At 39.4% G+C, this 24,043-nt stretch overlaps 1 protein-coding gene across 3 annotated transcripts in view; it reads left to right on the top strand.

Moving 5' to 3' along the window:
- LYST (lysosomal trafficking regulator) overlaps window positions 1-18,698 on the top strand; it is a 206,175-nt gene extending 187,477 nt beyond the window's left edge. For all 3 annotated transcript variants that reach the window (XM_075064170.1, XM_075064168.1, XM_075064169.1), the window contains 7 exons: window positions 2,120-2,256; window positions 3,863-3,961; window positions 11,554-11,693; window positions 11,881-11,978; window positions 14,176-14,332; window positions 14,586-14,657; window positions 16,472-18,698. In XM_075064170.1, coding sequence (XP_074920271.1) covers window positions 2,120-2,256; window positions 3,863-3,961; window positions 11,554-11,693; window positions 11,881-11,978; window positions 14,176-14,332; window positions 14,586-14,657; window positions 16,472-16,610 — 842 coding nt within the window. In that variant the 3' untranslated portion in view covers window positions 16,611-18,698. The remainder of the gene's footprint in view (window positions 1-2,119; window positions 2,257-3,862; window positions 3,962-11,553; window positions 11,694-11,880; window positions 11,979-14,175; window positions 14,333-14,585; window positions 14,658-16,471) is intronic.
- The last annotated feature ends 5,345 nt before the right edge of the window (window positions 18,699-24,043 follow it).

Raw genomic sequence — 24,043 nt, 5'->3', positions numbered from 1 at the left:
TTCCAGTGGATGCTCGACCACCGCGGTCCTTGCCAGATGAAAAAGTTGGGAACCACTGCTATAGCCATTCATTCCAGGAATAATGCCAGATTTGGGCTTGCTGTTCTATAATCACTGTTCAAATAGACTTTAGGCCCACCTCCAGATCGATCTGTTTGAGAGTCCCATACAGTGGAATGGATATGTGCAATCACTTGAAGAAACTGTTATCTACCTTTCCATAATTGTTGATCTTCGAGATGGGTTGCACATGTTCATTCTACTACCTACTCTCCTTCTCCTTCTCTCTATCAGAGCCTTTCAAGTAAGAAAAAACTGAAGTGGGTCGGTAGTGGTTCCACCCTTTATACCTGCATGCAGTGGTGCATGGCAGCAGAGGGCATTCAAGCAGTCCCAGTCGGTACTGCTTAGGGAAAAAATCTCAGACAAAAGTGTGCTGGGCATGCGCTCACATAGCATGGAATCACAGGTGTCCCCACCCACCCTCTTCCCCAAGACCCCGCTCCGCCTCTTTCTACCTCCGCTCTGCCCCTTCTGTTGATCAGCAAGGCTTCTGGCTGGAGGGAGTGGGAGCTTGGCCATCAGTGGGTGCTAAGCACCCACTAATTTTTTTCCATGGGTGCTCCAGCCCTGGAATACCCACGGAGTCAGTACCTATGAGTGGAATGGACATGTGCAACACCTCTCGAAGAACAACAGGGAAAGGCAGGTAACTTTGCCAATGTATCCAGAGGGGCAGAGTGTTGGTGAACAAGTAGATGAGTAGAAGAGCAGCAGGAGGGAGAAGTGAAGGAATAGTCGTTGGAGGATGGAATGGAGGATGAGTAAGGGAAACAGAAGTAGAACTGTAAGGCTGAAGGCTTTGTTGTCAGGTTAACTCAATGGAATTAAAGCCTATTGATATATGTACAAAGCATTTTACTGGCCAGGATTTTCAACAATAAGAACCAAATTAGGCTCTGAAGTCCACAGGCACCTAAAATAAGTTGCCTCTCTTTCAGAAATGTTTCATTCTCAGCGATTTCCCAGGGAAGCAAGTAGAAGTGGTCAAAAAATAGCACCTACTTTACACAGAAATATTCACAAACATTTTTTTTCCCTCTAGATTCAATCCATGAAAACTTCTTGTCAAAATGGTGGACTTTGAAAAATGTCAATGAGCTCTAATGCTCAGCACTTTTGAAAATCAGGCCACTTTATTTAGGAGCCTAAAGATGGATGTAGGAGCCTAATTGGAGATACCCATTTTTAAAAACTTTGGTCATTGTATCCTAGCCTAATAAAGCAAGATGCATGTTGTATATAGCTGCCAAAATGCTCGATTATATAATCACACGTGACATTGTGAGACCTGGGAAGTGTAAGGAGTTCAGATGACTATGTTGAAATGTGCCTGCCAGACATGAATTTTGGGACAATAAGTGTTTAAATGGGTTTCCTGGGGAATCCCTGGCAAGTGGTTAATGTAAATTCCATAACCCCCATTATGCAAAAATCCAGATATTTTAAGCTACACCTTGAGGAGAGGGCCATTGACTGGTGATACCTGTTCTCAGAGATGGAGAATAATGGCCTGAGCTGTTTAACGAAACAGCTGCTTATCCAGTTGGGTTCTGGTTCCTGATCCATCTAAAAGCTGACAGGAACTTGGGACCAAGGGAGCAAACCCATTTATGTGGTTTGAAAGACTGGCACCTACCAGAGCCCTATACGGGAATTGGGATGACCTCTGGTAAGCTTTTAGTATGTGTCTAGCTTTTTTGATTGTTTTTTATATTTTTTTGTAATGCTTTTGCCCTAAGCGTATAAATGCAGTTTGCTTTGTGAAAGCTGTTTGGTAGCTGGTGTACACTGCTTTAGCCCCTGGAGAGTTAACCACAGGTGCTGGATCCCAGTCAGACCTGCTGGGAAATTGCAGTGAGGTGCAGAGGTACTGTAAGCTTAAACCCCCAGTCTGAAGGGGTAGGGACCTGAATCTCTGCACCAGGTGGTGGCTGGAAGCCTAAAAGCTTAAGTGGGTGCCCTCAATGAAGACTGGAGAGGGGGGGCAGCAAAGGTGCAGTAACCCTGAAACTGTGACAACATACTTGACACACAACATGTAATGCCTTTCCTGCAGGTGTGAGAAGCATGCACAGTACAGATATCCAGTGGTCAGCCATTCTGAGTTGGGGATATGCTGATAACATTTTAAGACTAAAAAGCAAGCAAAGTGAACCTCCAATAAATTTTATACAGAGTTCACAGTTGCATCAGGTAAAACTCTTTTAAAGTGTTTCTGATTGTAAAGTTAATGTTTCTTTAAAAGGTGCTCTATATGACATCACTGAAAACTGAAATATATTTTTAATAGAGAACATGCACAGCCTTCCACCACCATTCCTGATCACTTTAACCCCAGTGCACTGCACCTTTACTTTTGGGGAACAGTTTCTAACAATGCAAGGTTTAGCATCCATGCCCATGTAATCCTTAGAGTCTCTGAAAATGCCATCAGGATGCTCAGTGTGATATGGGCACATATCCAGTAGGAACTAAGGTGGATCCCGTAGGTCCCTTAATATATGCCATCAGATAAGTGTCTTTAGTTGCTCGCTATCTTGTTCATGCTTGAACCAGTGCCAGAGATGTAAGGCTCTGTAGCCCGTTTTCAGTGTCACCATCACCTTGTCCTTGATGGCATTCTTTATTATGTGATCATAAGGATTTCAATCAGTTCTTGAAAAAACATGTAATGGAGTGGGGGAGACAAACTTGCATCCCAAGTTTAAACTCAGCTGCACTCATTTGCTTTGCTGGTTAGTATTTTGCTTGTGTCTACCTAGGAATTATGCTAAATGCCACATTGGTTTTCTGGGGCATACCCATTTTTGGATAAGCCCCTCCAAGCTCTCCAAAATGCCCCCACCTCCTCCCCAGAAAACCTTTATATACCTTTTTGGTGGTTCTTCCTCCATTTCCATCCACCAAATATCCCTCTTTCTTCTCCACTAAATTTTCCTCTTCAATCTGCTTCTGATTCTGCTCTTCTATCCTGGCAGAAAAATCATTATTGGATATGTCATCATGAGTTTGTAGAACTTTCCAAACAATTTGTTTCTAGTCTGAGAACAAGAGTAGGGAAGATTATAGGTGCCTTAAAATATTGGTATGTATGGGGTGCGGAATAAGTGCCTCCTTGTTGGTTCTACAGTTTTACAGTCAAAAATGTTGATTAAAGACAAAATGGAAAAAGTCAGAGTGAGACCCTCACCCCACACTGGCCTCTTTATACCACCTAAGAGTCAGAACTGCATAAAGATGCTCTGAAAGCCCTGCATCTGATTGTGATATGATTCTTCCAGCAAAGGTACCATGAAGGACAGCAGTAAGAATATTTTCCAAAGACCACCTTGCAAACCCTAACTTGGGCATGTGCAAGAGGGGTGCATCAGGGATGGGGACAAAGTACATAGCCCTGGGAGGCTGCCATAACTTACACAGACTCTTAGAACTGTCCAGATTATGGCGGGGCCTCTCCAGCCAGCAGAGCAGCCCAGGATCAGGAGGGCAGAAAGTTACCTTAACACATACCTCCATCCCTTTGAGCTGAGAGTTCTGTGCTGTGTATCTTAGAGATGCACCACATAATTTCACCCATAATTTTAACTCTAACTATGCAAAACATATGACTTGCTGCGGATCTATTAAACTGCTCTTGGGCTTCCATTCTGGGTAAAGTAGTTTATTACATGGTTTTTCTTAGGAAAACCAACAAAAACAGATTTGATAAAATAGCTAAGTATAATGAAATAGAATGTATTTAAAATAGTACTTAATCTTCTCTGGCTCTTTTTTTTTTTTTTTTTTCCCCCTCTCCAAGGTAACAAGTTGTGCTTGGGTACCAGACAGTTGCCAGCTTTTTACAGGTAGCAAATCTGGTGTCATCACAGCATATATGAACAGATTTTCTAGCAATATGGTAAGTATATCACACAGGATTTATAATTAGGAATTTAGCTATATTACATATTCTTGCTGTTGTTTACTCCACTCTTTAAAACTAGACTTATATTATTAAAACTGCCTTGTATTATTTAGGGTTTTTTAACTAAAAGAGGCTTTCAAAGTACCCTATCAAATACATTTTGACAATAATTTAAATTTTGAATTCTGCATTTTAATAAGCATTTGAATGGTGCCCAACTTTTCTCTCTTCCTCACCATTCCACCTTTAAAGAAAAATAAATGACTTTCCCACCCTATTTAACTTTCAAAGCAAATGCTGATTTTTATTGTGTTTGAGGACTGTACTTAGTTACTAGTACATCAGCATCAGGACTCCAGACATTTACTGTCCAAAGGAATAAATTTGCTGTCCAGATGCAGACATGAGAGATCAGAGTGAGGGGATACCACTACTCAGGGCACCCTGACAAAGGGGAAGGCCAGTCCCTCTCACAGAAACTCCAGTATCTTTTCCAGGTACCAAAGTGCCATATCTGGACATTGCTCTTCTATCCACCCCGACTAGTAGATGGCTGATGAATTTGAATCTCCACCTTACCCTCCTTAACTGCTGTAGAAGGGAGAAGGGGATTCTCTGAGTAAATCTTGTCCCCCTTGAAGTCAATGGGAGTCTTGTCCAACCTCCTGTTCCTAAGCAAGCTTAGAGAAGCTAGCCAAATTCCAACTACAAGCTCACCTTACAGACGCCCTCCAACTTACGCAATCGTTCTGTTCCGAAAAGCCTTGCATAACTCGAATCTTGCATAAGTCGTATACCTGTACATTACACAAAAACTTCCGCAACTTGAAAAGCCTACTTCTAGCTTATGGAACTTTTTTCCGTAAGTCGGGTCTTGCGTAACCCAGAGAGCGTCTGTACTGAAGTTAATACTCTAGACATGGCATAATCTGGATTCAGGCCAGGTCATGGAACTGAAACAGGTTTAATGGCATTGATGGCTAAAGGGAAGACATCCATTCTCATTCCACTGGACGTTTCTGTAGCATTTGACACTGTCAGCCATGCACTACCTCAACTTGTCTTGCCTGAGATGTGGCAGGGGTCCACGATGATGCACTGAAGTGACTTGAGTCCTTCCTTGAGAGACAATCCAATGAGCAGGGGTGGGAAAGTAGCACCTCTGCCTCCCTTGTGAAGTCCAACTGGAATCAATTTTGTCCTAGTGCCTGTTGAACATCTACATTCACCCACCAGGCAAACTGGTCAGATAACATGAACTCAAGTATCAGCAATATGCAGATAACACAAAGTTCAGACTATTCTTCACCACATACAACAATATCATAGACACCAAGATGGTGCAGTGCTTGGATGGGATCAGCTCAAGGGTGAAGAACAAGCTGGCTGAAGTGGAGCCCAAGCAATACAGAGATGATGCTGGTGAGCAGAGGAAAGTACTTTGAAAAGTTTGCAACCACAATGCGAGCTCCTTCAGTTGAAAGTGCACACCCACAATTGGTCAATTCAGTCTGTAGCTTAGGAGAGCACTTGAATTCCTTGCTGACGCTAATGTGTTGCATACACTCCATCTGTCAGTAGAGCCGGACAAATAATATAAGAACATAAGAACAGCCATATTGGGGCAGACTAAAGGTCCATCAAGCCCAGTATCCTGTCCTCTGACCGTGGCCAATGGCAGGTGCTCCAAAGGAATGAACAGACAGGTTATCATCAAGTGATCCATGCCCTGTCATCCAATCCCAGCTTCTGGTAAACAGAGAGCCATTGATGGACCTATCTTCCATGAAGCTATCTAGCTCCCCTTTGAATCCTGTTATAGTATTGGCCCTCACAACACCCTCTGGCAACAAGTTCCAGAGGTTGACAGTGCGTTGCGTGAAAAAATGCTTTCTTGTGTGTGTTAAACCTGCTACCTATTAATTTCATTTAGTGGCCCCTTGTTCTTCTATTATGAGAAGGAGTAAATAACACTTCCTTATTTACTTTCTCTGTGCCACTCATGATTTTATAGACTTCTATCATATCTCCTCTTAGTCGCCTGTTTTCCAAGCTGAAAAGTCCCAGTCTTATTAATCTCTCCTCGTATGGAAGCTGTTCTATACCCCTAATCATTTTTGTTGCCTTTTTCTGAACCTTTTCCAATTCCAATATATGTTTTTTTGAGATTGGGCGACCACATCTGCACGCAATATTCAAGGTGTGGGCATACCATGGATTTATGTAGAGGTCATATGATATTTTCTGTCTTCTTATCAATCCCTTTCTTGCTGATTCCAAACTTCTGTTTGCTTTTTTGACTGCCGCTGCACATTGAGTGGATGATTTCAGAGAACTATCCACAATAACTCCAAGACTTTTTTCTTGAGTGGTAACAGCTAATTTAGACCCCATCATTGTATGTGTTAGGATTATGTTTTCCAAAGTGCATTACTTTGCATTGATCAACATTAAATTTCATCTGCCATTTTGTTGCCCGGTCACCTAGCTTTGTGAGATCCTTTTGTTGCTCTTCGCAGTCTGTCTGGGACTTAACTATCTTGAGTAGTTTTGTATCATCTGCAAATTTTGCCACCTCACTGTTTACCTCTTTTTCCACATCATTTATGAACATGTTAAATAGGACTGGGCCCAGTACAGATCCCTGGGGGACACCACTATTTACCTCTCTCCATTCTGATGACCATTTTTTCTTACCCTTCGTTCCTATTCTTTTAACCAGTTACCAGTCCATGAGACTGCTTATTTTGCTTAAGAGCCTTTGGTGAGGGACCTTGTCAAAGGCTTTCTGAAAATCTAAATACACTATATACACTGGATCTCCTTTGTCCGCATGCTTGTTGACCTCCCCCTCTCAAAGAATTCTAGTAGATTGAGGCATGATTTCCCTTTACAAAAACTATGTTGACTATTTCCCAACAAATTATGTTCATCTGTGTTGACAATTTTTTGTTCTTTCTTTTACAATAGTTTCAACCAATTTTCCTGGTACTGAAATGAGGCTTACTGGCCTGTAGTTGCTAGGGTCACCTCTGGAGCCCTTCTTAAAAACTGGCATCACATTAGCTATTCTCCAGTCATTTGGTACAGAAGCTGATTTAAATGATAGGTTACAGATGATAGTTGCAGTCCTGCAATTTCACATTTGAATTCCTTCAGAACTCTTGGGTGAATACCATCAAGTCCTGGAGACTTTTATTACTATTTAGTTTATCAATTTGTTCCAAAACCACCTCTAATGACCCCTCAATTTGGGACAGTTCCTCAGATCTGTCACCCAAAAAGAATGGTTCAGGTTTGGGAATCTCCCTCACAGCCTCAACAGTGAAGACCAATACAAAGAATTCATTTAGTTTCTCCACAGTGGCCTTATGGTAGATAAATAGATTTTTCATTTTGCTGGCGATTTCCAAAAAACTGCAAAAACAAAACACATTTTGGGTTGACCTGGAAACAGATTTTTTGGTGTCTGGTCAGAGAACTGAACAGCTGGGATGAAATAGTTTGTTTCAATTTGGGGCACTTTTGACATAGGAATGGGACGGGTGGAGGAGGAAGCTGCCTCTTTAGGTCAGTAGTGAGGGAACTCACCTGGTTCAATTCTTCTTCTCCCTGACATGGAGAGGATTTGAACATTGAGTTCCCACCCCTCAGGTGAGTGCCCTAACCACTGGACTATGTCATATTCAGGTATGGGACTTTCTGAATCTTACTGAAGCTTCTTATGAATAATTATAGTCCTTGGAGCATTGACTAGACTTGGATGTCCCATATCGTATGTGAGTGCCCTGACCACTAAGCTGTTTATTCTAAACTGTTTGGTGAACAGGACAAAAATTTGTAAGTAGTTTTTGTGTTGACTGTAACTGCATTTTTCAGCAAATAAACTATTTCCCAAAAACTTTGCCCAGCTCTATCCATAAGTAGTACTTTCTATCATCTCCAGTTGGTTAGGAGATGCTCCCCCATCCTGATGAACAGTGACCTGGATTCAGTTATTCACATCTTCATCATCTTTTGGCTGCAGTATCTAATTGTGGTATATGTGGGCATGAAGCCTTCAGTACTTTGGAAACCCCAATTAGTACAGAACCCTGCAGCACACCTCAATATACTAGCTACCACAAACAGATTAAACCTGTCCTCCATTCTCTACACTAGCTTACCACAGAACATTAAGTCAAGTTCAAGGTCTTGATCCTTAGCTTCAAGGCACTTGGTGGCCTGGGCCCAGAGTATCGAAAATATTACCTAAAGCTCTGGAATGAAGACCATGATCAACAGCTTTAGTCCTGTGGTACAATGGAGCTTTTTATAATAAGGTTAAAGCCCATTTGTGCGGAAGACAGAACTTTCTTGGGGGCCAGTAAGAGACTGGCACAAACTCATACAGGAACTAAAGACTCTTGCAAACCTTACCACATTCTGCTCTAAGTGCAAGGCATGCTTCTCTGACCTTGCCTTTTCTCAGATAGACATATAACTTCATGTATTAAATAATTTTAAAAAAAAATCCTTACCAAAAGACTCCCCTGCACACCTTTTCCCCAGTGATGAGACTAAATAAGGTGTGACAGATGTGAGTCATATCGCTTCATGCATTGATGGAAGATGCTCAGATACGAGGGTATAAAATAGAATGGAACTGTAATGGAGCCAGGATTTTACCTTCTGTTTTAAGTTGTCTTTTCTGTGAATAACTCCAGCATCAGCCTCTTCAGTAGTTTGTAACTTTTTCCCAAGAAGTAGCAAATCGCTGACACACTTCTTGACAGTCCATCTTAGGCCACAGGGTTCTGCATAGCAGCACTTAAACTGGCCACAGTATTGTGTTGTGTTGCTTTTGCTTGATAAATCTAGGAGCAGCAACAGAGGCCTAAGTGCTGTCTGCAGATTGAAGAGGATTCCACTGCATCAAGTTTAAAACTTTGCATAAATTCGTGGCTCAAGTCCCCCACACACACTAGGAAAGCCCACCCACTGTGATCAATTAATTTTTAAAGCCCCAAGCAATATCGGTTACATTTTTGGTAACTAAAATAGGAAATATACTTTTGTACAGAATACTTGTTTTAAAAATGCTAATAAAGAAACTAGCAATTTGTATTTGACAGCTGTAAGGCACTTTAGAACTGCGAATAGAAGTTCTTTGCTTTGCTCCTCAGGTGTCCTCTTGTGAGATCATGTTTGCTGAAACCCTCAGCACTGACACTTCTGTATACCTCAGGCAACATGACCTTGCTGCCAATTTTGTAGCATCTGTTGTTTAGTTGCTTGAGACAGGACTATAGGGAATGCCAGCATGCTTACTAGCATCTGTTCTGTAGTCAGCCCCCTAGCTGAGTGCTGATGTAGTGGAACAGCCTATTATAAATGCAGTACAGGAAGTGTCAGTCAGGGCAAATCTTCATGTGTAAATCATTAAAGCAAGGAGACAGGTATGATGTTGCTACTGGACAGACATAGGAGTCTGAGAGCCTTGCTTTCAGAGTTCTAGTGACCCGTATTTCTGTGTTCGAAAAAGTCCAGACAAACTGCACTTGTCTGCTACTTTTCCCCAGGCATTGTCAATGTCTGTCATCCAAAACCCACTAAAATACTGTTATGAGAAGTCACTCAAATCACTACCCTTACAAGGCTTCAGCCAAGAGGTTCTGGATGTTGGGCAAGCGGGTTGTTCCACTTCAGTTGTTCCTAATCTATCTGGGGCTTTCTTGCAAAAAAGAGAGGGAAGCATTTTAAACTATTGTATATCCTTTTGAGAGAATAGATGAAACTGTGTGGTGATTATTGTATAATCCCTCACTCTAGTGCCTTAACCTCAGCCATCCAGTCTAACACACAGAGGGCATTTTAAATATATGACCAACTTTAAATCAATTTATTTTTATATCTATGCCACTTTAAAAATATTTTATTGTGAGTGGAGTGTTTATATTAGTGTAGTGAAGTGGACATCAGCATTGGAAGGATAGATGGAAGAAATGAGTCTTAAGAGATTTGAAGGAGGAGGCGAGAGCTTCCATGGCACATAGTACTTACAAGTAGTTTCAGGCATAGAGGATAGCATGAAAAGTCATAGTTGCATGATTTATTAGCACAAATAAATTAAATTATCTGGTCCTAGAGTTCCATTCTTTCCCATTACTATCATTTTGTACTATGTATTATGATGGTGCCTTGAAACTCTAATCTAGGATTGGGCCCCATTGAGATAGGGACAATAGAGATAAATAACAGAGAATCTCTGTCCCAGAGATGTAGGTGTCAGCAAAAGGTGGACAAAACAGACAAATTAGATGGGGGGAAGTGGAAAGATGAGGCAGAAAAATTAATCTTGGCTTGACGCTTTTCCCATTAAAAACCTTGTTTTAGTTCTGTTCTTAAAATTCTAAAATAATGGCAGACCATACTTCTATGAATAGTATGAACATTACTCTGAGGGGATGTAGAGACAGGATATTCTTATCAGCAAGTATTATAGTACACAGTAGGAGGATATGTTTGTTGTTTCACCTAACCAGTCACAAGAAAACATCTCTAAATGTTATGATTATTAAAGGTCAATCTTGTCCTGACTAGTAATCAATATAACTAGCACAGAGATGGATGTTGCTATTTGTTGCTCAGATAATGATAGAGAATATATAACTAGCATGTTGTGAGTGAAATCTATTACCAGTTCTTTCTCCTTTTCTGTTCTATGATGACTCTTTTCATCTTTTAGTAGAGCTATTGTATGCCCTATTTCCTCTTCCAAATTCCTAGATTGTTTGTTACTGTGCTTTGAGGTAGTAAAGAAGAGCTATGGGAAAATTCATTGTAGCAGAGAGACTTTTACCTTTCTTGTATAAACATTATTCCAATCTCCTTGTACACTGGACTTCTCTTAACTGGGCAATTATCATTCTGATTAAGAAACTCTTCTAATTTAGAGGATGATTTTTAAAAAGTCTGAGGAATTGCATTGAAATAAAACACAAGAACTAGCACTTATGCTTAGCAGTTTCATCTTCTCTTTGGCATTTAATTTTTGACAATTTCTGTATTAGAGCGAAGCTTCACATTTCACACCTATTTAACACCTAGTTAAGCCCCATCTAAGGACTTGGCACTGGTTCAATATGTTCCCAGTATCTTGGGGTTTTTGTTAACTTTTTTTTAAAAGTGCTGGTCATTGTCATTGACTGTTTCTCAACCCCCAGTATTTCCTCTCCAGCCAGTCCAAACTGAAATATGGAGATCTAGCTGCCATCTCTGTTTGAGCTACTGACATAACGTGTTTGGAAAACAGCCAGCCACACGACTTCTTCTCGGAGCTTGTGTGTGGGAGAAGTAGGAGAATGTAGTGCCTTTCACAGTTAATGTCTTACTCCAAATACTCATGTCAGCAATGTATTTGCATCTGTAAAAGTCCTACAAAAAGCATCTGAACTGAAGATGTGAAGCATTTAATCATGGACTGCCAGTTCATTCCCTAAGATCTATACATATTGATCCAATTGAAAACAATGGAAGCCACACCTCCAAAATAAATAAGTTGATGTGTTTAATTCAGGTCTCCTTTTAATATTATTATTTTTCAGCATTCCGAGATAGAAATGGAATCTCAAGTACATCTATATGGTCACACAGCAGAGATAACCAGCTTATTTGTCTGCAAACCATATAGTATAATGATAAGTGTAAGCAAGGATGGAACCTGCATCATCTGGGATTTGAATAGGTACAAATATAATTTCCTTGGCTAGCCTAAAAATGCTTACTTTCTAACTGTTTTAAAAATCTTAGTGTAAAATAATCATTTCAGATTATTACTTTCCAGGTATTTTAATCTTGTGTGAAACCAAAACTCAGTTTTGGTTTCCTGAAGCTAAACTGCAGGTTATTTAGAGATGTTTTATTCTTTGTAGGCTGTGCTATGTCCAAAGTCTTGCTGGACACAAGAGTCCTGTGACAGCAGTCTCTGCTAGTGAAATGACAGGTGATATTGCAACAGTTTGTGATTCAGGTATGTATGGTATCATGAATGAATAACCTATCCACATTTATAGACCAGATTTAAAGATGAACCAACTTTACCAGTGCAATGGTTTGTCATGTGACTTGAATCATTTCAGCAGCCAACTGATCAAGTCAGTAACTTCTTATTTCTATATACAGTATGATGTGTATATCTTTTTTGTAGTTACAGATATGCAGGTGTAAGTGATTGACAGGACTGCATGTGTAATATTTTGATTTTTTTTTAAAGATTTGGAAATTTGAGTCCTGAGAGATTCAAATTCTGTTAATTACTTTCATGATAGCAGTGACTTGTTTTCCAAGATACTGTATCCTCCTAAGGAGTTTTACTTATACAAAGCAAAATTACATTTGCTAAAACTACAGTCTTGTTGGAGCATTCAGATGTCCGTTGATACATGAACTATACTGAGGCACCACATATGCTATATTAACAAAGAATTCATTACTTAGTAACTCAAAGCAAACAGGAAAAGCATGTGTGGTCTTGCTGTGACTGGAACCAGAAAAATTATGTACAGTAGTTTGTGTTTTTGTTTGGTGTTTTTAAGGAAAAAACCTCCAGAAGAAAGTGTAGGCATTTATTGTTAATGCAGAACTCTAGGGAGTTTGGAACCCTGCAGTGCGTTTTCCCAGGAAGTCCCTGACTCCGCAGCCAAATGGCACAAAACAGCTTTTCTTAATTGTTCTTCCTCCTCACACATCCCCAATCATGTATTTGGATATTAGGTCAAATTTTCACATGGGCAGTTAGAAGTAGCTTAAGGTGCATGATGATTTGACACTTATTGTATACACATGCAACAGCACTATATTTGTTTCTGTAAGAAGAGGCACGCTGAACAGCACCATTACCTTTTATTACTCTTTCTATCTTGTGTAGTTAATGTTACTTTGAGGTCGTCATTTGGACAACATGCGCCTCTCCTTTTTTTGTCTGATTCTAATTTTCTCCCCCGTCACTGGAGGTAGGTAAGATAAACAGATTAATTTTACAATCCATATGGCACCAAGCAGTTTGTTGTCCCAACATTCACTTTATTTCCAATGTTTGGGTCTAGTCCTCTATATATAATGTCTTGGTTCTCAGTGCTGAACTCCTACTATGAAGGAGAGGCTTCTAAGGTCTCTTCAGGAAGCTGCTTTCATTCTTCCTTCCTTACTGTATTCCCATGTAGAGTGAGATGGATCAAATACCATTCTAGCCTTTCAAAATCAGGGGTGTAAATAAAAATCTTGCAAGATAGCACAAGTCAGTTATTATATTAAAGGATGATTGAAGGTTAGGACCTCTGGCAATTGCAGAAACACAATACATGGGCTTAGCATTCCAGGGGCAGGTCAGAGACTGAATCTGAGGCTTTGTCTACACTCTACTTTAGTTGTTAATACTTTTGTCGCTCAGAGGTGTGAAAAAAAAAAAAACACCCCAAATGACACAAGTTTTAACAACAAAAAGCACCGGTGCGGACAGCACTCTGTTGGCGGGAGCTGCTCTCCCGTCGACGAAGCTACCACTCTTCATTGTGGCTGGTTTTATTTTGTCTACGGGAGAGCTCTCTCCTTGTGATAAAGAGCGGCTTCGCTGCATGCCTTACAGTGATGCAGCTGTAGTGGCACAACTGCACCGTTGTAAGGTGTGCAGTGTAGACATAGCCTGAGATATTCGTCTCCTTTATCTCTACCACTCTCAGGCCTTGTCTTCACTAGGAAAAAATGGTGTGTTCTTACCTTGTGTTAGCTAACATAGGGCAATTAACAAGAGGTAGAATCCTAGTAAAGACACAGCAGTTTTAGTGTGAACACGTTAGCAGACTGAGGTAAACCTTGAGAGAGAGAAATATAAATCTTTCGCCTTTTACTGTGACCTGCCAACGTGAAAACTAGCGTTTTCAAAAAGTCATATGGTGAGTAGAATGTTTGTTTATATAGCTTCCTTACTGCTAAAGTGCTAGGGCTTATATTATAAATCATATTAATTTTGTGGGGGTTTGCCTATACAAACAATATGGTAAAAAGAGAAAATAACTATGGTACAGTATTTGTACAGCTTTCTGATCTGAATCCGTTTTAATCTTTACTACACTGCTCTCTTGCTGATGTGGCCTTGAAAGCTAAATGACATAGGCTATTCAAATAGTCTAGATTATCTTGTAATGTTTGTGGTTTACTTTGTATTACAGTTGGAGGGGGCAGTGATCTGAGACTTTGGACAGTAAATGGTGATCTTGTAGGACATGTTCACTGCAGGGAAATCATATGCTCTGTTGCTTTCTCTAACCAGCCGGAAGGAGTGTCCATCAATGTTATTGCAGGGGGGCTAGAAAATGGGGTTGTAAGGTAAGAGCATACACTCTTCTCCTTAAGTTCTTAAAGTATTTTGCTGATAAACACTTATAAAAACATAAAATCAATGTTTGTTTTTGTTTTGAGACTGTATGCAGTCTTAAAATCATGCTAATATTCTGCTTTTACAAAAAGTTGAACTAGCTGTTCAACTGTTTGCAGTTTCTAAAATTAAACTTGTATTTATTCCTAAATATTTAGGTTAAGTAGAATATGGAGAAAATAATTACTATTTTCTTTCTTTCAGGCTGTGGAGTACTTGGGACTTGAAACCTGTGCGGGAAATTACATTTCCTAAATCAAATAAACCTATTGTAAGGTAAAAAAAAAAAAAATTTGTCGCATAAAAAGAATTCAAGTTCCCTTTAAAAATAAATCTCAACTTTTGAAGACACTGACAAATGGGGGAAGTGGATGAACAAAACTATCTGAAAACAGGCACAGAATCCTACTTGTTCCCCATGAAAATAAAATGAGCACAAATACATTGTAACATGACAGTAATAACTATTCTCAGCTGCTAGCATGATGAGATAAACACAGACCGAAACTTGAATGCTTGCTCATTTGTCTTTTAAAACAAAGTTCATATTTTTCCCCAGGATTTTCATATTATAATTCCTAATTTGACAAGTTATCTTTTTACTTTCAATTTAGCAGATTTTAAATGGTTATAGGATGAGCTTCAGTAGTAAATGACTTGTGTGGCTTTATTTTGTTGCTGTGTGTTTCTGCCTCACCCTTCCCCCTAGCTGGCACAAAAAAGCGCAGATCCTCCAAACAGTTAAGCACCTGTATAATTTTGCACACGAGTCTCATTGATCAGTTGTGTAAGAGCTACGCTCATGCTAAAGTGTTTGCAGAACTGGGGCCCAAATTCCCACTAAAGGATGCTCTCAATGGGAATTTCCTTGCCAGAAGGACTTGCAGGATCATGCCCTAAATTTCTAATTATTAAATAGTAACACAGTAACATTTTATTACAAGAACTTTATATTTGTGCCCATTACTGAAGCAACATTTTAAAACATATTACAGTGATCCCTGTTTAAAGCCAACACTTACCACTGCTACCAGACCCTGGTAATAGTGGTTTCTGAAATACTGACTTGCTCTTCTAAGCAACAGAAATCCTTTTTTTAAAATTGGGATACGGTATCAATTATATTTATTTAGAAACTAGTTTTGGTTAATCCAGAAAATTACTTTTTAAATAGAGAGGAAAATGATTATTTTGACATTAGTTGTGTTAGGATACTAATAGAGCACGAGAGGCATTGCTACCCGCAATGAGTTCTTTAAATTGCAGTCAATACAGCAAACTAAACACTTGGGTTCTGCAGTACAAATGTGTAATTAGGGATTCTGAATGTGTGTGTGTATGTCTGGAAGTGAACTCCCACCTGACAGCTTTGTATAGATTCATAATTCTCTTCACATTTGTAATGGGGTCTCAGATTTAACCTGTGATCTCAGCATCAAGTTAATTTAGTCATTCTTAATTTAATGTGTACCAACCATCATCTCAGCAGCACCTCACAGTAATTAGAAACAAGAACTCTTGTACAAGTTTCTGTTTTTTTAAGTCTCTTGAAATAAAACAATTAGCAAGAACTGGTGGATTTACTTGCTATGGTGGTAAAATCAGGAAATGCCTGCCTTAAAAAACAAACCAAAAAAACCTTATCCCGTGAAATTTGCCAGATTCTGATTCTGGCCATCCACCTGAGAGCAGGTTTCAGGGGCATGGACCCTGCACTGTGAACACTCTCTGCTAGAGATAGTTCCACCCAGGAAGTGACAGCAGGAGCAGCACAGCAGATTGTATTTGAAGTGACAAAGAGAAAAACAAATAGACTGGGCATTAAGTTAAGTTTATGGCAGTAAAGTTTGTAACTGACACCTTGAATTGCAGTTTGAATAAGCAGGTATTGTCCATGCCCACATGTGCACACAGCACTAGAATTATACATTCATAGGAACTTGCCTCACTGAAGGCAAGCCACTGATTTTTGTGTTGGTTGCAGTTATGTTGTACTTGTCTTTTTTAAAAAGTATCTCCTCTAGTATTTTCAGTTAAATAGTATCATTTGCTAAATATGATATAAAAATTAGATTTTTGTTGTTTTTCAGCCTTACATTTTCCTGTGATGGTCATCACTTGTACACAGCAAATAGTGAAGGAACTGTTATAGCTTGGTGTCGCAAGGACCAGCAGCGCTTGAAACTACCCATGTTCTACTCATTCCTTAGCAGCTATGCAGCTGGCTGATGACTCTTCATGCTGTTAAATCACCATATCTCTGAAGCACTTCAAATCCAGAGTAGATCATAGAACCTCTGTTGTTTAATTGGATTTTGAAATGTATTGAAGTTCTTTAAAACAAGTGAGTTGATGAAAGCATACATCAGTCTGAGGTTATTGTAAAATGTGTATATGCATGCCCCAAATTTTAGACCATATCAAGGTTACAAAGGAAGTTCTGGTTTTATATACTCTGATACAAGCAACGTGGCACACACATGCTCTAACCAACAAGCTGAAATGCTGCAGTGTAAAATGTAATAGTATTTTTTTAAATAATTTCTTGAACACAAGTATTCCAAATCTTGAATCACTAGTGGTGACTTTTTCCCTTTTATTCTTTGTGTTGTAAAGTACCAATGGCATTAAAAATCTCTTAAATATTTATAAGAAGATTGACAATGTGTGTATCTGATCAGTCAGTACAGTCCAATTGGGTCTAGCATTAGTACCCCCAAAATTTAAACATGGAGGATTCCAAACTGCTTTTTTGGAGAAGCAAATAGCTCAGTAGGTGCTTTGTGCACCAACCATTTTATGGTATGTCATAATGCTAAAAACTGAACTTCTGTTATTCCCTGATATTCCATAGTTTTTTGCTAATTGTCTTTTCAGCTCTCATAGGACAATAGTCCTATAGCAGACAGAAACCAATGTGTCTGTGTTTTAATAACAACCAGACACCTCATGGCATCATGAAGCAATAGTTAAACAAGTTTTTTTCATCTAACTGTAAATTGCACAAATGCATAACACTAGTTAGTTGTTATGAATCTAAGAATATATTTAGCATACATTTCAGAGTTCAAAAATGCAAAGAAAACAGTGCAGATATCATCTGCTCTCATTTAGTGCCATGTGCGAGTTAAATACATGTAAAATGTTTGAATAAGACCATAACTGCTTGACTAATCAGTGTTCATCATATGTCAGATCATTCAGAAAAGTTTACACACACACAGTGCAAATATGATACTTATTCCTAGGTGCTAATCTTTGAAAAAGGAACATGCATTCAGGTCAGGAGTTAATACTTCACAATCTCTCAACTGAATTTGAAGGTGAATTTTTGTAGCATGCTCCACACAGGACTGACACACTCAATAACTTAAATATTTGGAAAGCCAATATCAGCTGAGCATAATTACATATTCCTCCATTAGGGGAAAAAAGTTACAACCCAGGAATGCCACAGAAACCCATTACGTAGTTTAAACCTATTTTTTCCCTTAAATCACTTACACATTCCACTTCTACCATATAGATTTTAATGGCTATATTTTTACTCATTGCATGTATTTATCCTCTTGCAAAACACTGTACTATAAGATCTATAATTTGTCACCTGGTGATAAAGACAAAATATGTATAGATACCGGCAAATCATAATATACACACAATCTGTACATTTGTTATGAAAATTCCAAGTGTACATCTTTTAATGTCTAGATTTTCCAAAAACTTTATAGGTTAAGTACAAGGATCTTCCCACAGTTCAGATTCTGAAAATAGATCTCTTGGACCAGTGAAGAATAAGCAAATGGCTGCATACTGTATGAATTTAAATATTTTAAATGCATATATTGCAGGTACATTTTACAAGCTGGCTTTAATCATGTTTTTCATATCCCAAATACAAACGGAGAAGCTTTTTGGTTCATGTTGAGGTGATATGCTTCATTTAAAACTTTTTTGTTTTGGAAGCTTTTACTTGCTCCCCAATTTAAATATGGGATGTTGCTCATGGAGTCTTACTTTTAAAAAGCAGCATTCCATTTGTTATAAATCTCAGATATGCAAAATAGCTGTTCTTGTAAAAAGTGCAATATTATATTTTTATGTAAAATGAACTTTTGGGGCAGGGAATATTTATTCAGCTTGATAACGTTTTGGAAATATTAAAACACCTCATGATAGTGTATGTGCATGTCAGGCTGAAAATTCCTGTAAATAATCACGTTGCACTGTCTTTGTATACACTGCCACCTGTGGTGTTGGGTAATAAATCATTCATTTGATACAAATACAGATAAAAGGCTGTTTATGCAATACCTATAGCAGTTTTTTGGGTTTGGTCTATCAACTCATTTTTCAGTTAGCATTCTGTTGTTCACTTCTCCAGTGCCATTTGCGGCTGTTCCTGTACCTTAACTTTCTCTCTTTAAAAAGTAAAACGAAGAAATTACATTCACCACAGAAGCAGTTACAGGGCTAAATTCTGCCCCCTCTTACATCTAGGCAACCTCACACTAAAGGCAATAGGGTTACCTGGATGTGAATGAGGGCAGAATTTGGTCCCATTATTTGTTTTTGTAACCACTTTCCCTCCAATTGCTCCTAATCTAATCACTTGCAGTTTTGTCTCATTTAGATTGTAAACTCCCCAAGGGAGATACATGGTCATAACTATACAGAAAAATATATGAACACTGCTGTGTAGACAATCTGCAACATGAAAATACTTTTCTATATAAGCCACTGTTTTTCACCCTACTTTAATTTAGTTCTTCTTGGTTCTCATATGTACCAGCTCTCATTTTCCCATGTTATATCTTTTCTTTATTTTCACAGTAAAATCCATAGCACTTTCAACTGGAATTAAAATGAACTGAGCTGTTTTCATGCCATTAGTTAAGCCCCTACAGATATTAAATATGTCCAATAATTTTTGACTTGTGTAGCAGCAACAACAGGTGGTTTAACTATTGCTGGTAAGAGCAGAGGCTTCAACTGAATTGCAGTCCTACAAACATCCATACATGTAGATCCTTCCTCCCATGTGGAATCCTATTGTAGTTAGACTTCACCATTACAGAGCAAGGGTTGGCAGATGTAGATCTGTTTATAGGATTTGAGTCCTTTCCTTAAATTAAGGCTTTCATTTAAAATCAAACTTTTATGGGTGCTTAGTAAGGACATAATGACACTGGCCCAGATCCTGAGGCCCTTAGTCTTTTACTCCAGCCAAAAATCCCACTCAGGTTGACGAATATTTTGCCTCAGTGAGGATCTCAGGATCTCACTACTGTCCCCGCACCGGATCACCACTGAATGGCCACCCACTTGCTCTGATATAGGAACTGCTGGGAAACAGTCTGGAGAAGAGCAGCGGGTCCCTTCTTAGCAATCAGCAGCAAGAAGGCTATTCTTCCCCTTCTAACTTCTTAGCTGTACCAATCAGAAGAGTTCCTGTGGTAGATCTGTAGATAGTCTATTTGTGAAGGATTCTTTTAAAATGGACAGAAAGACCATGAGATTTACTACTTACAATACGTAATTCTGCAAACAGACAAGCTTATCTTCTTGTTAAGGATTTATGATGGTAGAGTCCAATAGGCATCTCCTGTACTAAGTAGTTAACCGGAGGATAGCTAATGTAATGCCAATTATTTTAAAAGGGTCAAGAGGCAATCCTGGCAATTGCATGCTGGTAAGCCTGACTTCAGTACCAGACAAATTGGGTTGAAAAACTATAGTAAAGAACAGAATTATTAGACACTGAACATATGTTGGACGAGTACACTGTTTTTGTAAAGGGAAGTCATGCCCCACCAATCTCTTAGAATTTGTGGGAGTGTCAACTAGCATGTGGACAAGAGTAATCTAGTTGATATAATGTACTTGAATTTTCAGGAAGCTTTGACAAGGTCCCTCACCACAGGCTCTTAAGTAAAGTAAGCAGTCATGGGATAAGAGAGAAGGTCCTCTCACGGATCAGTAAGTGGTTAAACGGTAGAAATAAATGGCAAGTTTTCACCAAGGAAATTGGTAAATACCAGCATCCCTGAAGGAGCTGTACTGAGACCTGTGCTATTCACCCCCCTTTTCCAGATCATTTATGAACATGTTGAACAGTGAGGTGGCAAAATTTCCAAACGATAGAAAATTATACAAGATAGCTATGTCCAAAGCTGACTATAAAGATTTACAAATTGATCTTTCAAAAAATGGGTCAGTAGGCAACAAAACAGCAGATGAACTTCAAAGTTGGTAAGTGCAAAGTATGCATGTTGGAAACATAATCCCAATTATACATACAAAATGACGGTGTCTAAATTAGCTGTTACCACTCAAGAAAGATATCTTGAAGTCCTTGTGGATACATCTGCTCAACGTGCAGTAGCAGTCAAAAAAGCTAATGTTAGGAACTGTTAAAGGGATAAATAATAAGACAAAATATTATGCTCCTATATAAATCCAGTATACAGTTTTGGTTGCCCCATCTCAAACAAGATATATTAGCATTGGAAAAGGTGCAAAGAAAGGTGACAAAAATGATTAGGGGTATGGAACAGCTTTTGTATGAGGAGAAATTTAAAAGACTGGGAATTGGGACTGTTCAGTTTAGAAAGGAGATGACTGAGAGGAGATGTGATACAAGTCTATAAAATCACAAATGGTGTGGAGAAAGTGAATAGAAAAGTTTTATTAACCCCTTTATATAACACAAGAACCAGGGGCACACAATTAAATTAAGAGGCAGCAGGCTTAAAACCCACTCCAGGAAGTACTACTTCCCCTGGCACAGGTTGATTGTACACCATGTGATGCTGTGAAGGCCAGAAGTGTAACGGTGTTCAAAAATGAATTCACTAAGTTCACAGAGGATGTTAGCCAAAATTATCAGGGACACAACCCCATGCTCTAGGTGTTCCCAAACTTCAGACTGCCAGAAGCTGGGACTGGAGGACAGGATGGATCACTCAATAATTGCCCTGTTCTGTTTATTCTCTCAGAAGGATCTGGCTCAAGTACTGTTGGCAGACAGGATACTGAGCTAGAGGGACCCACAGGTCTGAGCCAGTATGGCTGTTCTTATGCTCTTAATTAGAGCTGCTACTACAGTGAATTCGAAATGCAATGTACACATTGCTATTCCATTAGAAGAGATGGTATGTAGTTTGGTGGATAGAATCATAGGCATAGTTTTTTGGTCTTTGTCCATGTGAAAGATGGTGACCCTATTTTCAGAGAGTCATTCTTTTTTCAGTAAATAAGGCTGGACTGAAACTTGGCATAAATACTTTTTCCTGGAGAAAGACTTTTGAAAGTAGTTCATTTCTGAACTATAACATTTTTAAAATATGGTAGTTTCAAGCTTTGTCATTTTTATAATTTAAAAACAGAGTTCTTATTGACTGTTCCCTAATGAGGATGAATTGCTTTGCTGTTTAAAAATAATAACAAAGATAGTTGTATTTTAGTGGTTTGTACAAGCCAAGACAAACCCTAAAGTAGAAAATAAATTGTCATGTGTTTCCATGCTGTAATATAGTTCTAAAATAGCAAGGAGCCAAAATAATGTTTACAAGATGCTGTATTACTTGAAAATGCCTATAGAAGCAAAAGGTATGCTCCAGTATGTTGTCATTTCAGAATATCTTTGAAAATAGGGCATAATTACCCTGCTCTCTTTTCCTTAGCAAAAGTACACATGAGCATGTTGAATTATAGCCCTGTTTGAAGGGCAGAATTAAATGAAAGCACTGTTCCAGAACCGCCTGCCATTTGACTATTACTACTTAGGACACTGTCTGTCTTTTTTTCACTAAAATGTTAATGGTCTTTTAAATGTCACTGACCTTTGTGCTTCATTCTTCATTTGCAATGTTAAATTATCTACTATGTCAATTTCCTCAAAGCTCAATTCCCCTGTTATGGCATTTCATCTTGGGCAAGATTTCCCTAATACAGACAAGTCTCATCTTATGTGGGAGTTCAGTTCCGCAGTTAGTGCGTAAAGCAAAAACAGCATATAGTGAAACACTCCATTGAGTTGAATGGCGGGTGGAATCGCCTGCATTAGATGCAGTTTTTATTTTTTTTGCCGATTGTGCAAAGCTGAATTCATGCCTGTTAAATGCGCCTAAGATGCGACTTGCCTGTAGCTCTGTTTCCTAAGAGCCATTAATGTTCACCCTATAGTCTATTTTTGACAAGGGGATTGGGAATGGACTAGGCCCAGAGGCTCCCTGCTGGAGGCCTCAGAGTCCTGTCACATTCATTCAAGGTAAGGAGCAGTGGTGAGGTTCCCCAATGGTGAGGTTCCCCAAGCAGACTACAGTGGTTGCAGGCGAAGCAGCCAATCAGAGCCCAGGAGGCCCACTTACAAGGAGCTGCAGGACAGAGCCACAGTTAGTTGCTGCTTGCAGCTAGAGAAGAAAGGACTGCATACCTGGCTGAGGGAACTGCAGCATAACTTGACAGCTAAGTGGGGGCAGGGACTGGGGGAGCAAGAGGCTCCTGGCTGGCTGCTAGGACTGAGCCAAAGACAGTTTGCTAGCAGGGACTGGGAGAGTAATGAAGTAGCTCCTGGCTGGCTGCGAGGACTAAGTAGGGAGTGAGCCTTGGGAAGCCTGTAGGAAGATAGTGTCTCCAGGGAGGAAGCTCTGGGGACATAGCCCCATATCGAGGATAGACTGATTTTAAAGACTGTGGACACACCCAACCACAGGGGGTGCTCAAGAGTGGTGGGTGCTGACCCCCTTAGAGGGTGACCTTCAAGGCAAGAACAGCAGGGGAAGAAGAGAGAAGCCATAAGGGGTGAACTGGTAAAATATAATGGGGCTTGATATGTGTTTCAGAAACCAGTAACTTTTGAGTCATTGGTTCAAACCCAGATCACTGATCAGTGGCTGTTTTAAAATAACCCATGTTGTGTGTAACTAGTAATCTCAATCCAGTTACAAGGGCACGAGTGTTTACATCACAAAAGCTACTTAGGCAGGTGTATCTGAATTATGAGTTACTGCTGCATTTGCTGGGTGAGGATGAAGCTGCCATGACGAGGCCAGGAGAGAATTGTAAAAGCACTGGAAATCAAACAAACTGAAGTGTCTGCAACATTTTTCAGTTCCCATAGTAATGCATATAAAACTAAAGTTTACTTACAATGTTTGGGAAAAAATATTGTCAAGATGATTGGGTTTGGCTGAAAATACAGCCTCTCAGTTCCTGGACACCCTGGAACCAAGACTTCCTAATAGCGTGCATTTGTTTGTTTAAAAGATTACTCTGTCTATTCCATGTGATCATAAACTATTCCACAGCATTTTTGTAAGGGTTTGCCATTAGTGCATTGGCCTAAATTTCTCCTCCCCTATTACTGTACGGTAGGGTGAATGCAATTTTGTTATCACTCTCCACACTAGAGAGGGGGCTGTATTTCAGTGGTGCTGTAACAATGTCTCTGTGAAGCACTCTGAAAAGGATCAAACAACACATTACAAAGATGGGGGGGGGGTGAAAGAAGGGGAGCTAGGAAACAGTGAATGCTTATATCAGAGGGGTAGCCGTGTTAGTCTGGATCTGTAAAAGCAGCAGAGAATCCTGTGGCACCTTATAGACTAATAGACGTTTTGGAGCGTGAGCTTTCGTGGGTGAATACCCACTTCGTCAGA

The sequence above is a fragment of the Chelonoidis abingdonii genome, chromosome 3, assembly GCF_003597395.2.
Source record: "Chelonoidis abingdonii isolate Lonesome George chromosome 3, CheloAbing_2.0, whole genome shotgun sequence".
Taxonomy (NCBI): Eukaryota; Metazoa; Chordata; order Testudines; family Testudinidae; genus Chelonoidis; species Chelonoidis abingdonii.
This window is presented reverse-complemented; position numbering and strand designations above follow the sequence as displayed.